Below are 18,635 nucleotides of genomic sequence, written 5' to 3'. Positions count from 1 at the left end.
GTGAGCTTGTATTATGATTTTCAGTTTCCTAACTGCTTATTTGTCTCAAATCATCTTGTAGGGATCAGATTAGTCTAGATTAACTAATTACCGAGACCTCTTTGTTCTTGTACAAGAGTCAAACTCTCACCCACGCGGCTGATGTTACAATCACGAGCCAAAGAATTACAGATTAAGAACAAGAACAAGTAACCCTAGCTATTACAAGATCTTGAACCGATCTAAGCTATCAACCTTGCTAGCTCCATAATCTGCACACTTAATCAAACAGTTAGTAACAACAAGGAAGATCCTCTCGGATCTAAAACACAAGAAACTAACTACGAACAAAGAGTAAGATACAAAGAGTAAGATCAGAGATCAAAGTATCTTGGCTCAGAACCCGCCACAACAACACAAATCTATTCTACCAGAACTAGACCCAAGGGAGCACCAATGGATTGGATAGAGTTAACCCTCTGACCACCAATACCTCCACCAGAGAAACCCCTCACACCAGATCAAGTTCCACCGAACAAATCTCCATACACGGCCTTCAAGTTCTCACAAACCCTAGATCTTCTCCAGCACCAAGCAATCGAAGAGATTGCCTTACACCAGCACTCACAACAGATCTACCACTCAACAAACCATGGAAGATCACCAAGAGATGGTCGGAAGATCATCGGAGAAGAAGAGAGAGTAGAGAGAGATGCTCTGAAGAATCGAAGAGAGAGAGAGAGATGAAAGATGAGATAATGAAACCGGCGCCCAGCCATCTCTCACTAATCACCAACAACCCTACATCCAACGGCTGTCAAGCAAGATCCAAGAGGAAGGGCACGTGGCAGCATCTGGTGATAGAAGGTAAGTCATTGGGCTCAGCCCAATAAAAAACATTCGGGCTTAACAATAACACAGCCCAAATAAGAGTCCATCCAAATATCCAACACATCCCATAACTCAATCAAGCATTTTTAGTTTCCTGACTGCTTATTTTTCTCAAATCATCTCATAACTTTCCTCAACAAAATGAAAACATCTACTCATTAGCCTACTCGACCATAATTCTCTCTCTCTCTCCTATGTTTTTCCTTTGTTTAAATAAGGCCATTAGGATCGTAATTAACAAAATGCCAATTCTTGCCACTTAACTAAAAATAGTAGACACTCAGCAACATTAAGCATTTGGATCCAATCACATATCATGTGGATTGACCCGAATTCCCGCATTTGGCCCATCAACCTGACCCGATCCATTAGTGGACTGGGTACGCCTTATTTTGGACTGGGCTGGATTATGCTTTTTGTTGGGCCTAAACCCAAAAATGTCAATGGTTTAATAAGAGAGCATTATTTATCTTCTTGAGAAATAAAAGTCCATCTTCCCCGACTCAGAAAAAGGCAAAAAAATTTCTATAAATATACAAACCATCATTTATCCTTTTCTGGATAGTTTTCCGCTGCAGCTGCTGATGTAATTTGTGCTACAACTACAAATAGGTATATTTATAATCAAAATTTATAGTGCCAACTCATTATGAAAGAAACCATAATGAATGAAGTTTTGCAAAATACAAACATGCACGCCAAAATTCATTGCATTGAACAACCCACAAACTTTAAGAAAAAAACATGGGCATAGTTAAACACATAGGAACCCCATTTTTTTCACTCTCTTACATAAAACACAGATAACATTTCCAACACTACTGCCTCCTGACTCGGTTCCTTGCTGCTGCTGCTCTCCTTGCACGTCTTCTTCTCATGTCTCTGGCAATGAACATGTCTTCTACAACTTCTTCTATTTTGTCGAAATATTTCTCTCTGAAGCTTCCAACATCTACTGACAAGCTATTGCCGGAGAGATCAAGCAACGTGAGATTGGGAAGGTTTCGAAAGTTGCTGAGATGAAAAGTGCCATTGAATTGGTGTAACTAAGATCAAGTTCCAATAATGAAGGGAGAGCAAAAAGAGAGCGGGGAATGCTACCAAAGAATGAATTGAACCCCAAATTCAGATGAATAAGATTGGAAAGACCTTCAAACAATGTAGAAGGAAGTGAGCCTGTCAAGAAATTATACGACAACTCGACATAACTCAACTTGGTTAGGTTAGCAAAGGTGGACGGGATAGAGCCCTTCAAACTGCAGCTGCGAAGATTCAAGGTGGTCAGACTTGGAAAATTGGTGAACAAGTCATGAAGTGCAACCGCTGAAAGGTTGTTATGATGTAGTCGAAGAATAGAAAGGGAATGAAGTTGCGTAAACGACTTCGCCAAAGGGCCAAGTAGATTACAATCAACCATGCTCTAAGAGGTGACGTTTGGTAAATATGATGATACAATGTGGCTCCAATTTTTCCTTTCATGAAAGGAAGTGATATTGACACGATCAAGATAGAGCTCTCTAAGCTCTGCTAGACTTTGGACAAGCATCTCCAAATTTGGGAGCTCGAGACTAAGAGTATGGGCAAACTCGTTGGAGATATCGAGACTAGCCAATCTCGCCAAGGACAAAATTTCAGAAGGAACCTGCCCAACAAAACCAGCATTTGACAAATTCAAGTGTGTCAAATAGGTCAGATTGCCAATACCTTTTGGAATGCAATCAATGTAGTTGAAGTCATTATTGGCGAGATTAAGCTTCTGCAGATATTTAAATCAGAAAAGACTCGACGAATCCCCAATTCCGTAAATGCCCTCACCATCAAGCTGCAAACTAACGACGTAGCCAGAAGCATCACATTCCACACCGGGCCACTTGCAGCACTCATCACTTTCATTCCATCGCGCCAGTTTTGTTGAACGGGAAGAATAGAAGATCAACTCATTCTTTAGTTGGAGCAACAAGATTTCCTGGTGACGAAGACATTTGTTATTATAAGAATGAGTAGTGAAAATGAAGGACGAAGTTAGTATATAAATGAGTAACAAGAAGTATGAAAGCATTGTGAAAGAAGCTATTGAGAATTCCTTTTTTTTTTGTGTACAAACTAAGATAAGTGAATGTGGTTTTAAATAGACCATCTCAGTTAATGTAAAACTATTTTGTATCGTGCAAAGTAAGCATACTGTATCAAACGCATAAAATTCCACAAGTAACTCAATCATTCACTTACAGTCTAAAGATTAATGATACACTCCATTTATTGTAAATTCCACAAGTAGGGGCTATATGGTTAGGATTTGAAGAAAATGATAGAAATGTACATGTGACTTACATCGATGCTACAATGAATTGACATGAGGTCGTTCTAAGTCCCAATCAAGAATAATTGGGAAAAAAACACCTATAGTTTAGAATAAAAATGATTTTTTCTACATACTATCACTTTTGGGCGTGATCTGTTGCTAACTTGTTAACTCATCAATGCAATATATTAAAAATGTCAACATGATGATACTGAAATGTCAACATAAACTTAAGTTGATATTTTAATACATTATACTGACATTGGTATTTAAATATCAACACAGTTTATTAAAATATCAACACAAAATATGCGTTGACATTTTTAATACATCACGTTGATAAGTTATCAAGTTAACAATTTATGAAAAATTGGCATTTTAATGCACCCTTGTCACCAATGCATATTGTTAGTCAAGATTTATACTAGTAGAAATTTGTACTCCGTCCACTAATAGTGGACAGGGGGAATATTTTTTTTTTATGAATAAGGAGTTGTGAATTAATTGTAAATTCAGTACAACTACTTTATAGAATTGGAAAGACTTGGAAGTAGACTTGAGGTGTCAGTTGACGGAATAATTGTTAATAGGATCATAGGAATATCATTTTCTTGCTTCAAAATTATATTGTCGTAGAAAGACTAAGCAATGCCGTGTCATAAAAGTTGCCTTGTGCTTTTCCACTATAAAAACAAAAGAAAGATGACTTTCTAATGTGTCGATGACTTGAGTAATTTCATATTTTAATTATATAGTCCATTCGTCCAAAAAAAAATAGAACGCATTTACTATTTTTGGTCGTCCACAAAAAATAAAGCACATTCATTTATGGAATGTTTTCAATAAATAATAACTCTACACATCATTCCACTAACACTACTTTTCACTAATTTTTTCTTCCTCTCTCTTACTTTTTTCCTTCTCTCTTCCTTTACCGATTCTACATTAAAATTAAAACCTGTGCCAAACCAAGCCATATATTTAATTAAGTTCGCCAAGATTTAGGACACGTGGATTGAAACCAGCCTGATGCCCCTATCTAGGAACGGAGTAAGCCCTGTTTTGGATTGGGCTGGGTAAGCCCTGTTCTACACATCTTGCTCAACTATTCTGTCACTAAGCTTTCTTACTTAATAGAACGAGAAATGTGATAAAAAAAGATTAAAAAGAAAAAGAATTATTCAATACATAGGAATGATTGAAAGTGTCATTCCATTCTTCAACATTACAACCCACAAACTTTAAGATAAAAACATGCACACAATTGAACACATAGGGAAGCACACAAGCTAAGCTAACCCCCTTACATAAAACATGATAACATTTCCAACACTAATGTCTCCCGGCTCGATTCCTCACTGCTGCTTCTCTTCTTGCACGTCTTCTTCTCATGTCTCTGGCGATGAACATGCCTTCAACAACCTCTTCTATTTTGCCGAAATATTTCTCTCTGAAGCTTCGACAGAATAAAAGCAGCCACACGATGCTTCCTACTCCCACAACATATCCAACTGCAGCACACACATATTCCCACTCTATCTCCATCTCCTCTTCCACATTTTCATCAAATCCCGGTGGTGGTAAATTAGTATTACTGCAATTTATGTCGAGAGGGAAACCGCATAGCCCCAAATTTCCTTCAAATGAATCAGCTGAGAATGTTTGAATTTGACGACCTTTTGGGATCGCTCCAACAAACATATTGTAGGAGAGATTCAAGTGTGCAAGGAATGTGAGCCCTCCGAGCTCCTCTGGGATTGGCCCAACTAGTTGGTTTACAGAGAGGTCGAGTGATTCGAGATTACTCAACTGACCAAATGATTTTGGGATGCTTCCATCGAGGGCATTGTGGGAGAAGTTGAGTTGATAAAGTGAGTTGAGATCTCCAATTGCATTTGGTATCTTTCCATGAAAATTATTGGAAGACAAATCAATGGTACCAAAACTTGACCAAATGTTATAAACATCTACCATTTGCCCTTTCATGGTTAATGTTAGGCTAGACCTCCGCATGTTGTAATTAATGCGGCCCAATTTTCCATCACTCGGTAGCGCCATAGCCGTCCAACTTGAGAAGTTGAATGAGTCAAGACCACCAGTAAACTGATTCGATGATATATCCAGAATTTGGAGATTTGGCCAACTAGCGTGACATCTTACTTCCCCATGGAATCTATTGGAGTGCAAAACAAGAACACCCAATATCGATGATACTATGCATGGGAAAGTGTTGTTCATCATGTTGTTTCCAACATTCATGTAGTTCAACGAATGGCAACTTTCGAGGGACTTTGGGATCTTCCCTTCAAGATTATTGTTGTTAAGATCAAGATATTGTAGCACACATTTCATAGGAAAAATATCTGGAATTTCGCCACTGATGTTGTTTTGACTCAGATCGAGAAACCAAATATTATCAAGTGGGCAACGGGGCATGCTACCACTTAATTTATTTCCAGACAAGTCAAGAGTGTTAAGATGTGTGGCATTGCAGAGGGAGGTTGGAATTAATCCACTTAAACTGTTATTAGCAAGAGACAAGGACAAGAGTTCAGATTCAAGTGGAATGGACAACTGCAACTCACCCCCAAGCTGGTTAGATTGCAAGTATAGGATCCCAAGAGAGGCTGGCATGTGGTAAGGCTTTTGCATATCTGTCAGAAGATTAAAGGAAAGGTCCAAATAGCTAAGTTGTGTTCCCCAGCTCCAACTAGGTATCTCCCCTGCAATACTATTGTTTGATAGATTCAGTTCTTCCAAATTCAAATGTTTGATGAAATCGGGAAAGTTGGACAAGTTACACGAAGCTAGGTATAACACTTTTAACCGGAAACATCCATGTGAACTTGAACTGATGTTGCCAACATCTACCGACAAGCTGTTATCAGATAGACCAAGCAATATGAGATTGGGAAGGCTTCGAAAGTTGTCTAGTTGAAAAGTACCATTAAATTGGTTTTTCCTAAGATCAAGTTCCAACAACGAAGGGAGACCCGACAGAGAGTGGGGAATGTTGCCAGAGAATGAATTATAACTCAAATCTAGGCGAACAAGATTGGAAAGTCCTTCAAACAATGTAGAAGGAAGTGAGCCGGTCAAGTAGTTAAATGACAAATCGACATGAATCAGCTTGGTTAGGTTACCTAAGGTGGATGGGATAGAGCCCTTCAACGAGTTGAACGACAAATCGACATGAATCAGCTTGGTTTGGTTAGCAAAGGTGGGTGGAATAGAACCCTTTAAACTGCAGTTATAAAGAGTCAAGGTGGTCAGACTTGCAAAATTGGTGAACAAATCCGAAACCGCTACCATTGAAAGATTGTTATGATCTAGTCGGAGAATAGAAAGGGAATGAAGTTGCCAAAAGGATTTAGGCAAAGGGCCATAAAGATTACAACCAACCATGCTCAATGAGGTGAGCATGGGTAAATATGATGATATAATATGGCCCCACTTTTTCTTTTCATGAGTGGAAGTCATATAGACACCATCAAGATGTAGCTCTTCAAGCCTTGTTAGATTTTGGACAAGCATCTCCAAATTTGGGTGCTCGAGACTTAGAGTACCACGCCGGGTGGAGATATCGAGACTAGCCAATCTTGTCAACGATGAAATTTCAAAAGGAACCTGCCCACCAAAACCAGCATATGACAAATTCAAGTGTGTCAAATATGTCAGATTGCCAATTCCTTTTGGAATGGGAGTGTAGTTCAAGTATAGATTATTAAAGGCGAGGTTGAGCTTCTGCAGATATTCAAATCTGAAGAGACTCGACGAATCCCCAATTCCACCAGAGATGGCCTCATCATCGAGCTGCAAACTAACAATGTGGCCAGAAGCATCACATTCTACACCGTGCCACTTGCAGCACTCGCCACTTTCATTCCATCGCACCAGCTTTGTTGAAAGAGAAGAATCAAAGATCAACTCATCCTTGAGTTGAAGCAACAAGATCTCCTGATGACGAAAGCATTTGTTATTATAAGAATGAGTAGTGGAAATGAAGGATGAAATTAGTATACAAATGTACCACAACAAGTTTGAAAGCATTGTGAAAGAGGATATTGATAAACGATAATTATTTTGGGTGCAAATGAAGATATGTGCGTGAGGGTTTAAATAGGCAATCCTATTTTTTCTTCTTATTTTTTAACGTGGGGAGGGGTTTAACAATCTTAATTAGTCTTAATTTTAGAGTATTCCCTGGGTTGAGTTCAAGTGGTACCCCACATTACTAAAGCCATTAAGAATTTTGCATGCTTTGTAGTCTATTTTCTTGATCTTCTTTATAGTAGGGTAATGATAACTCATGAAAAATTGACATGGGATTTCTTTCATATGATTTGGATTTGAAGAAAATAATAGGACGCAATTCATATATGGTTTTAACCCTAAGTTCACGAAATTGACTTGAAGTCATTCTCTGCCCCAATCAAAGAATTATTGGGAAAAACACCTATAATTCTGGCATTAGAACCTTGAATTGATTATGATAGATTAATTAGTTGTTAATGAGACAAAACAATCTTTCAATTTTATGTTACTATTACCATTATACTACTATGATTCAATCATTCAAGAGGTAGTGGCATACATTGAATCTTCTGTTTTCCCCCTCATCGTGTCGGTGACAATGCTAAACAATGAGGATTTGAATAATTTGGGATGAAATAAAAAAACGGTGGTGTCTAGAAAGAGATCACCAGGGCCTATCAATTGGTCCTTTTTTGATTTACGATAGTGAGCTTGTATTATGATTTTTAGTTTCCTGACTGCTTATTTTTCTCAAATCATCTCATAACTCAATCAAGCATTTCGATGAACAACTTTCCTCAACAAAATGAACAACTTCTCTCTCTCTCATATGTTTTTCCTTTGTTTAAATAAGGCCATTAGGATAGAAATTAACAATGCCAATTCTTGCCACTTAACTAAAAATAGTAGACACTCAGCAACATTAAGCATTTGGATCCAATCACATATCATGTGGATTGACCCGAATTCCCACATTTGGCCCATCAACCTGACCCGATCCATCCGACGAACTTGATAAATTATGTGGTGGTCTAATGGGCTGGGTATGCCTTATTTTGGACTGGGCTGGATTATACTTTTGTTGGGCCTAGACCCAAAAATAGTCAAAGGTTTAATAAGGGAACTTTATTTATCTTCTTGAGAAATAAAAGTCCTTCTTCCAACGACTCAGAAAAAGGCATAAAAATTTCTATAAATATACAAACCATCATTTATCCTTTTCTGGATAAAGTCTTCCGCTGCAGCTGCTGATGTAATTTGTGCTACAACTACAAATAGGTATATTTATAATCAAAATTTAGAGTGCCAACTCATTATGAAAGAAACCATAATGAATGAAGTTTTGCAAAATACAATCATGCACGCCAAAATTCATTGCATTGAACAACCCACAAACTTTAAGAAAAAACATGGGCATAGTTAAACACATAGGAACCCCATTTTATTTCACTCTCTTACATAAACACAGATAACATTTCCAACACTACTGCCTCCTGACTCGGTTCCTTGCTGCTGCTGCTCTCCTTGCACGTCTTCTTCTCATGTCTCTGGCAATGAACATGTCTTCTACAACCTCTTCTATTTTGCCGAAATATTTCTCTCTGAAGCTTCGACAGAATAAAAGCAGCCACACGATGCTTCCTACTCCCACAACATATCCAACTGCAGCACACACATATTCCCACTCTATCTCCTTCTCCTCTTCCCCATTTTCATCATATCCCGCTGGCGGCGATACATTAGTATTACTGCAGTTTATGTGGAGAGGGAAACCGCATAGCCCTGAATTTCCTTCAAATGAGTCAGCTGAGAATGTTTGAATTTGGCGCCCTTTTGGGATTGCTCCAACAAACTTATTGTAGGAGAGATTCAAGACTGAAAGGAATGTGAGCTCTCCAAGTGCATCTGGGATCGGCCCTGCTAGTTGGTTTACAGAGAGGTCGAGCGATTCGAGATTCTTCAGTTGACCAAATGATTTTGGGATGCTTCCATTGAGGGCATTGTGGGAAAGGTTGAGTTGATGAAGTAAGGGAAAATCACCAATTGCATTTGGTATATTTCCGTAGAAACTATTGGAAGACAAATCAATGGTACTAAAGTCGGACCAAATCTTGTGAAACTCCATCATTTTCCCTTTAATGATTAATGCCACGTCAAACTTGAGGCCATAATCGACTTCGAAATCTCTATCACTCGATTGCACCATAGCCGTCCAACTAGAGAAGTTGATTGATTCAAGACTTCCACTAAAATGATTCGATGATACATCTAGAATTTTAAGTTTCGGCCAATTTCCGTGACATTTTAAATCCCCATGGAATCTGTTGGAGTGCAAAACAAGAGCAAATAACCCCGATGTTAGCATGCATGGAAAAGTGTCGTTGATCATGTTGTTCCCTACATTCAAGTACTCCAACTGCATACAACTTTCGATGGACTTTGGGATCTTCCCTTCTAAAGCATTATTGTTAAGATCCAGATAAACCATTCCAAAAGTATCTGGAATGTTACCGCTGATGTTGTTTTGACTCAGATCAAGGACAATAATGTTTTCAAGTAGGCAAGAGGGAATGCTGCCACTTAATTTATTTCTAGACATGTCAAGAGACATGAGATTTGTAGCATTGCACAAGGAGATTGGAATTGATCCACTAAAACTATTATTAGCAAGAAACAATAACAAGAGTTCAGATTGAAGTGGAATGGACATCTGCAACTCGCCCTTAAGCTGGTTAGATTCCAAGCTTAGAGACTGAAGAGAAGCAGGTATATGGTAAGGCTTTTGCAGATTCGTCAAAAGATTGAACGACAAGTCCAAATACTCAAGTTGTGTTCCCCAAATCCAACTAGGTATCCCCCCTGCAATACTATTTTTTGAGAGATCCAATCCTTCTAGATCCAAATGTTTGAAGAAATCAGGAAAACTGGACAAGTTACATGAATTTAGGTCCAACACTTTTAATTTGAGACCTCCATATGAACTCGAACTAATGAACTCGAACTAACGTTGCCAACATCTACTGACAAGCTATTGCTGGATAGATCAAGCAATGTGAGATTGGGAAGGCTTTGAAAGTTGTCAAGTTGAAAAGTGCCATTAAATTGGTTGTAACTAATATCAAGTTCCAACAATGAAGGGAGAGCAAAAAGTGATTGGGGAATGTTACCGGAGAATGAATTATACATCAACTTGAGATGAACGAGATTTGAAAGACCTTCAAAGAATGTAGAAGGAAGTGAGCCTGTCAAGAAATTATACGAAAAATCGACATAACTCAACTTGGTTAGGTTAGAAAAGGTGGATGGTATAGAACCCTTCAAACTGCAGTGACGAAGAGTCAAGGTGGTCACACTTGGAAAATTGGTGAACAAGTCATCAAGTGCTACTGCTGAAAGATTGTTTCGATCCAGTCGAAGAATAGAAAGGGAATGAAGCTTCCAAAAGGATTTAGGCAAAGGGCCATTCAAATAACAATCGACCAAGCTCAGAGAGGTAAGGTTGGGTAAATGTGATGATATAATATGGCCCCAGTTTTTCCTTTCTTGCAAGGAAGTTATATCGACACCATCAAGATAGAGCTCTCGAAGCTCTGTTAGATTTCGGGTAACCGTCTTCAAAGTTGGGAGCACAAGGCTATGACCGCTGTGAAAGTCGCTGGACATATCAAGGCTAACCAATCTCGTCAAGGATGAAATTTCAGAAGGAACCTGCCCACCAAAACCAGCATATGACAAATTCAAATGTGTCAAACAAGTCAGATTGCCAATACCTTTTGGAATCCCAAATGCATCACTGAAGTCATTGTGGGCAAGGTTAAGCTTCTGCAGATATTTAAATCTGAAGAGACTCGACGAATCCCAAATCTCACCAGAAATGGCCTCCTCATCGAGCTGCAAGCTAACGACATAGCCAGAAGCATCACATTCCACACCATGCCACAAGCAACACTCGCGACTTTCATTCCATCGCACCAATTTTGTCGAACGAGAAGAATCGAAGACCAGCTCAGCCTTGAGTTGAAGCAACATGATTTCCTGGTGATGAAGGCATTTGTTATTATATGAATGAGTAGTGAAAATGGAGGACGAAATTAGTATAAAAATGAGCAGAAAGAAATTTGAAAGCATTGTGAAAGAGGATATTGATTTGTGTGTGTATACAAATGAAGATATGTGCATTAGGATTTATACAAACAATGTGGATATGTTTTTAAGATCAGAACTTGCAACACTAATAAATAAAGACAACCAGATGTAAATTCCACAATTACAGAAGAGACAAGTGGGTTACAACTTACAATACTGAGTTGACTTGAGGTTCATATGTCCTAATCCAGGAATTTCCACAAACACGATTACTATATTTCATAATTGTAATTTCCACAAACACGGTTATATACATTACAACAATTTTTTCTATATATTTAGTATTACAATTATATATTGTTAGCCTAAATATTTTATAGAAATTTTTTAATTTTCATGAATATTGAGTGATTTAAATTAAAGCTTAGAATCGTAACTTATACTCAATCGGTCTCAATCGTATTCTATTTCAGACTTTCTCATGTTAGTCACTACCTCAAATAACATGGTGCAGAGGAAAGGGAGTATATAAACTCCATTTAGAAAATATCTGTTGCTCTACATTATTTGAAGTCAGCAATTGCAACTCAATATAGCTACCCTATTTCTACTCCCGGGTTTCTCAGTTTCAACTATAGTGGCGCTCTACATTATTTGAAGTCAGCAATTGCAACTCAATATAGCTACCCCTATTTCTACTCCCGGGTTTCTCAGTTTCAACTATAGTGGCTGTTACTTTCTTCGGTCCCTATTAAATGTCTCATATTTGATCGGCGCGAGTTTTAAGAAATTATTTGATATTGTAAAGAAAAATTGATGGAAAAAATTAGTAGAGTATCGGTACTACTTAGAGAGAGTTTTCCACCTAAAAACATTGGTATCATTTTACTCTTTATTACTTTCTCAAAATTATTGGTTGAATTTATCATGCTTCCGCACGATGTACCCCTACATTGCTTTGCTTTATGAAAGTGGAAAGACTTAGAAATTGACCTGAGGTCTTCTAGGTCAGTCATATTAGATAATGGATCTTCAAACATTAGTAGTCTTAGTTGGAGAAAAGTTTTGCAATGTCTTAAACGATGTCATTTAGTTTTTTTCTACAAAAGCAAAGAAAATTAGACAGACTTGTGATATACGACCATAACTAGATATATTTTATTCATTTATTACATGCGATGATGACTTAAAGTATTTCATACTTTAATTATATTTGTAGCATTGTTTCCCATACAGTTCAATTGTGAAATAAGATCAAAATAATATTTCTCCTATCCCATTAAATTATGAAATATATGTTTGCTCTTTCACATGTATTTTGAAAAAATAATAAGAAATAGTTAAAGTAGAAAATAAATAAATTAAAAAACATAATAATGTAAAGGAGACTCTAATCTATATTATTCTTTCTCCTACTTTATCTTTTTATCTCTTTAATTATTTATTATAATTTTAATAAAATAAGTGCAAAAAGACAAACGTTTCATATTTAAGGGGACAGAATGAGTATAAGAATTGAGATGGTTCATGCTTTAATTATACTAAATGACGATGACTTGAGATCATACTTTAATTATTTATGTGTAAGTTTTTTTTTCCATGTTGCATTTATTTAATAAAGATGTCAAGGTTTCCAATTTCAACCGTTCCCAGTTAGAAAATAAATTGATAACTCTGCGCAAAGAGAGGATTAATTCTCACCTTACTTATTTTCTCAATTGTCTCCTCAATAGAAGAAAATATCTAATCACTCCTCAATCACTCGACTTTCACCAAACGCCAATTCTTCCCACTTAAATAAATTCAAGATTCATTATTTGAGCCAATATCAATATATCATATCTTGATTAAGGAAAAGCTGGGCCATTATTATTTGAGATGAATGGGCTCGATTTTTGGATCGGGTAGGGCAATATCTTTGACAAGATTAAGGACCAGTCGATTGGCCCATATTCACCCATTCGGACCAATCTCTCTTAATTTGAAAAGTTATGTGGTCATTTCATGGGGTTTTGATGTTTTCAAAGATAACTATTTATCAAAAACTTCAAGAGTTGACTTGAAAGACTAATAATCTTACTTTAAAGTTTAAACATATTTTAAACTGTTTAAACTACCTGTCTGTTTTTCATTTTTTATACTATTTGAAAATTTTCCATTTTTTTGTGCTTATAATTTATTATCCTTACAATGTTTATATATATGTATTGCTTGTATTTTACATTTATTCATTTTTCAATTGTTTTAGAATATCAGAATGAAGTATAGTACATGTGCATCTCTCATATTTTTTTCCATGATAAATTATTAAATTATATGGTGGTCAAATGAGCTGGGTTAGTCTTATTTTGGATTGGGCTGTTAGTCCCATTCGAAATTTTGGAGTTGGGCCATGCCCAAGGTGTAAATAAGAAAGCATTATTATCTGTATGAAGAAAAAAGTCCATCTTCTCCAGACTCAAAAAAAGGCACAAAAAAGGTTAAGTATACAATCCATCATTTATCCTTTTGTTCATCCCAAATATTCATTTAAAATGGATAATGTGTACCGTTGCAGCTGCTGATAGAATCTTTGTCTCACTAAGCTTTCTTACTTGTCCATAGCCTAATAGCAAAAGGACAAAAGAAATATGCAATACATAGGAATGGTTGGAAGTGTTATTGACTGACTCATATTTTCATTGGTATAATTGCTCTGTTGATGTGCTTAATGTCAAGTTTATTGCTTGAATTGTCGTTTTCCAGCCAATTAATTGTTATTTTTGGAGTTTGATGCGTTAGTTGAGTTGTGTAGAAAAAAAAAACAAGAAAAATAGTCAAAAAATGGCGTTTCTCGTGCAATACCCGACCGTGTAGAGCTCCGGCACCAATGGAGCACCCGGCCGGGTAGAAGGCCAAGGCATAGCGGGAGTCAGCGAGTTATACCTGCCCGGGTATGCCTGTGACCATAGGTTCACAGCCTTCAAGAGTCAAGGTGGTCAGACTTGGAAAATTGGTGAACAAGTCATCAAAGTGCTACTGCTGAAAGATTGTTCTGATCTAGTCGAAGAATAGAAAGGAAATGAAGTTGCCAAAAGGATTAAGGCAAAGGGCCATGAAGACTACAATGAACCAAGCTCAAAGTGGTGAGGTTGGGTAAATGTGATGATATAATATTGCCCCAACTTTCCCTTTCATGGAAGGAAGTCATATTGACACCATCAAGATAGAGTTCTCTAAGCTCGGTTAGATTTTGGACAAGCATCTCCAAATTTGGGTGTTCGAGGCTAAGAGTATTACGAAAGTAGTCGTCAGAGATATCGAGACTAGCCAATTTGGTTAAAAATGAAATTTCTGAAGGAACCGGCCCAACAAAACTAGCATATGACAAATTCAAATGTGTCATTGCCAATTCCTTTTGGAATAGTCTTCTGCCTGAAGACATTGTAGGCAAGGTTAAGCTTCTACAAATCCGAAGAGACTTGACGAGTTACCAATTCCACCAGAAATAGCCTCACCATCGAGCTGCAAACTAACGACGTAGCCAGAAGCATCACATTCCACACCGTGACACTTGCAACACTCATCACTTTCATTCCATCGCACAAGTTTTGTTGAAAAATCAGAATCAAAGATCAACTCTTGCTTGAGTTGAAGCAACAAGGTTTCCTGATGACGAAGGCATTTGTTATTATTAGATTGGGCCGTGAAAATGAAGGATGAAATTAGCAAACAAATGAACAACAACAAGTGTGAAAGCATTGTGAAAGAAGAGATTGATTATTCTTTTTTTCTTCTTCTTTTTCTTTTTTGGTGTACAAATGATGATAGGTGAATGCTGGTTTAAATAGTTTGCTTGGATAATGATAGGGACCTGATATTCTATTTTATTCCGGAAGGGAGCTGATATTCTCTCTGTATATTTATTTAGTTTATTTATGTTTTAGTATTATTTAGTTATTATGATTTTATTTACTTTCCATAGTGGTTAGGATTTGATTTGCTTTTGATTTGTTTTCCTAGTTTATAGAGATCTTTTTGTACCACACATATTATAAATATGTGTGGAGTCTTTTATTATTATCAAGCAGAATGAAGAATTAAATTATTAATCTCGTTCTCTCCTCCGGTTCTCCCTCTTGGAGAAACCGTCAGTTCTCTCAAATCTCTCAAAGTCACGCTAGTTTCCACCCTCTCTAATCTCTTTTCATATAATTTCTCTACTATCAGATCATGTCTTCAACAACCTCTTCTATTTTCCCAAAGTATTTCTATCTGAAGCTTCGACAGAACAAAAGCAGCCACACGATGCTTCCAACTCCCACAACATATCCAACCGCAGCACACACATATTCCCACTTTATATCCTTCTCCTCTTCCCCATTTTCATCATATCCCGGTGGTGGTACATTAGTATTACTGCAGTTTATGTCGAGAGGGACACCGCATAGCCCCAAATTTCCTTCAAATGAATCAGCTGAGAATGTTTGAATTTGACGACCTTTTGGGATCACTCCAACAAACATAGTGGTTAGGATTTGATTTGCTTTCCTAGTTTATAGAAGATCTTTTTGTACCACACATATTATAAATATGTGTGGAGCCTTTTATTATTATCAAGCAGAATGAAGAATTAAAATATTAATCTCGTTCTCTCTTCTGGCGTGAAAACGCCCCCTAGAACCTCAACTAGGGTTGTTCTCTTTTTCTCTCTACAAATTCACTCAAATAATTCCTCCGATAGGCTAATTCCTATCAAATTGGTGCTTTCATTAGGTTCTCATCCTCCTATTGATTTCTACCACCATGCCCGTCCTGCTGTCAAACTTCCTCCAGACTCCTCCTCGGTTTTCTGGTGTTAACCCCGTGAGATGGATTTTGGATGTTCAGGAGTATTTTGACTATCATTTGTTTTCTGATACTGATCGTTTGTTTTTTGTAAGGTTATTTTTTGACCATCCAGCATCTGTATGGCTCCACGAGTATCGACGCTCGAATCCTAATTGCTCATGGCAAGAATTTCTGGATGTTGTTTATCATAACTTTGATGAGGATGCCATTTACTTCGCCGAGACAAATAAACTTCTCAACAAAATTTCAGAGGCAGTTGCATATTTAGCAAAAAAAGGAGGCCACATCTGATTCTGTCGTTGAGACTATTGCAAAAAATGACGATGTGTCAACAACAAATGTCAAGTCTGATCCCGTCATCGACGAGACGGAAAAAGATGGCGACGAATCGCCTCAAGCGTTGGATGAGGCAATGACTTTGGTGGAAACCAAATGTCCTCCACAATCTTACCCAAAAATCAATGTTGTCATCATTGGTTATGTCACTGAAATCGCTGAAGAGATCTCATGCCCGAAGACGGTTTCTCCATCATTCGTTGAGGTTACAAGCGATGCAATTTTATTTGAAGATCTAAACAAAGACAATGAGATGGAAGATTATTTTTCCGACTTCCACCTTGAGGGCAAGGTGGTTTTCAACGGTGGGGGAGTTGATAGGAACCTGATATTCTATTTTATTCCGGAAGGGAGCTGATATTCTCTCCGTATATTTATTTAGTTTATTTATGTTTTAGTATTATTTAGTTATTATGATTTTATTTACTTTCCATAGTGGTTAGGATTTGATTTGCTTTCCTAGTTTATAGAAGATCTTTTTGTACCACACATATTATAAATATGTGTGGAGTCTTTTATTATTATCAAGCAGAATGAAGAATTAAAATATTAATCTCGTTCTCTCTTCTGGCGTGAAAACGCCCCCTAGAACCTCAACTAGGATTGTTCTCTTTTTCTCTCTACAAATTCACTCAAATAATTCCTCTGATAGGCTAATTCCTATCAGATAACTTTTTAAGACCACCACTTGAATAAAGAAAGACTGTCATTAATTTCCACAAACACGATCGCAACTTTTAATTGGCCATAAAAAGATTAGTTGTTAATGAGAACGATATTTCAGAATTACTCCCTTCGCCTCCAATTATTGACCCACTTTTACCCGATACGGATTTCAAGAAATATAATGAATGAGTTGAAAAAATCAGTGGAATGTGGGTCCTATTTTTATATATTAGTATTAGTTTTATAATAAAATATGAGTAGGAATAAGTTAGTGAAATATAGGATCCACGATCAAAATGGACAAGAAGTGAAATGAAACAAATTTTGTGGGATAGACGAAAATGGAATAATGAGACAAACTTTTAGAGGCGGAGGGAGTATAATTTTCAACAAACTTCAGTAATTTAATTCTAATAACAGAAAACGGTGTCATTTTATTGATATACTCCAATATAGAATATAGGGACTGTATGTTATATTTAGCAAATATCGTGGACTATTTGTAAATTTAGTGCACTCTGCTTTATAGAATTGGAAGACTGATACGATCATCCTTTACATATTAGTATTAGGGAATATCCATAGAATATTATTCTATTTAGTTAATTTTGATTCACCGTATCATTCCCATATATATTTATTTTCTTGCTCAATAAGTTAGGTTAGAATTCTAACTTATAAATAGGTCATCTTGTTATCAATTGGAGCCAATCAATTATCAATCAAATACTTTTCCTAAACTTGTCTTGAGCAAAGAATATTATCTTTCGTCCCTAGTTGTTGTTCGTCGGAGAACGTCCGAAAATCAGCAATTCGTGGTCCATCTTTCGAGAACGTCGAAGGTTCGATCACCTTATCCCTCCGAGAAGTTAGTTAACCGGCCTCGTTACGGAGCACGTCTGTAACAACTGGTGCTTTCATCCCGTACTCATCCTCCATCTTCGTTCTTCCATATCCCCCAAATTATTCACCAATATCAAGCTTTCATCCCGTACTCATCCTCCATCTTGGTTCTTCTATATCCCCCAAATTATTCACCAATATCAAAAAAAAAAAAAAAATTAAGGTCTGCCAAATCATCCATCTTCTTCATTCATATTACCCAAATTATACACCAATATCAAAAAAATTCAGCCGCTGAATCATCCATCTTCTTCACCGCCGCCGTTCAAACGAAAAAAAAAAATTCAGTCATAGCACCTGCCCGAGTTTCACCGCCGCCGTTCAAAGTCATCATGTCATGCAACTACACCGGGTTGGGGCGTTATGAACATCTGTTCGATCAATTTGATGCCGCTATCTCCAGGTTGGAATCACGTTGCGACAAAATCGAACAACGTGTGACAAACTTGCATACGTCAAAAGCAACATATACACAGCAGCCCTATGCGTGCTCCGATTCCCGCAGAAAGCTTTGCCCTCGTCCGCTGCCGGAGCCACAGCCACAGCCGGCTCAAGATCTGCGGTACTATTCGCTGCCTTGCTGGGACCCTCCGGGCTATCGGCAACA

At 37.3% G+C, this 18,635-nt stretch overlaps 1 protein-coding gene and 3 pseudogenes across 1 annotated transcript; all 4 read right to left on the bottom strand.

Moving 5' to 3' along the window:
* Positions 1-1,574: 1,574 nt before the first annotated feature.
* LOC148931861 (receptor-like protein 6) lies at positions 1,575-3,007 on the bottom strand (annotated as a pseudogene).
* A 1,418-nt stretch (positions 3,008-4,425) lies between these two features.
* LOC125189702 (receptor like protein 24-like) lies at positions 4,426-7,222 on the bottom strand. The gene is made up of 2 exons (XM_089066232.1): positions 6,365-7,222; positions 4,426-6,301 (listed from the first exon to the last, which is right to left on the bottom strand). The coding sequence occupies exons 1-2, from the start codon at positions 7,220-7,222 to the stop codon at positions 4,505-4,507; spliced, it is 2,655 nt and encodes an 884-aa protein (XP_088922358.1). The 3' UTR covers positions 4,426-4,504.
* Positions 7,223-8,503: 1,281 nt separating this feature from the next.
* LOC148931860 (receptor like protein 27-like) lies at positions 8,504-11,383 on the bottom strand (annotated as a pseudogene).
* A 2,829-nt stretch (positions 11,384-14,212) lies between these two features.
* Positions 14,213-15,034, bottom strand: LOC125189691 (receptor-like protein Cf-9; annotated as a pseudogene).
* Positions 15,035-18,635: the final 3,601 nt, after the last annotated feature.

The sequence above is a fragment of the Salvia hispanica genome, chromosome 2 (genome assembly GCF_029641045.1).
Source record: "Salvia hispanica isolate PSC_SH4W2 chromosome 2, Shi_PSC_v1, whole genome shotgun sequence".
Classification (NCBI taxonomy): Eukaryota; Viridiplantae; Streptophyta; class Magnoliopsida; order Lamiales; family Lamiaceae; genus Salvia; species Salvia hispanica.
Note: the sequence above shows the minus strand (reverse complement) of the source record. Positions and strands in the feature narration are given on the sequence as shown.

Excerpts from the sequence above, each read along its gene's own strand:
- LOC125189702 (XM_089066232.1), bottom strand. The coding sequence starts at position 7,222 with ATGCTTTCAAACTTGTTGTGGTACATTTGTATACTAATTTCATCCTTC. Across the intron at positions 6,302-6,364 it reads ACCAAACCAAGCTGATTCAT|CTGATTCATGTCGATTTGTC; the intron begins GTCGATTTGTCG and ends AACCTAACCAAG.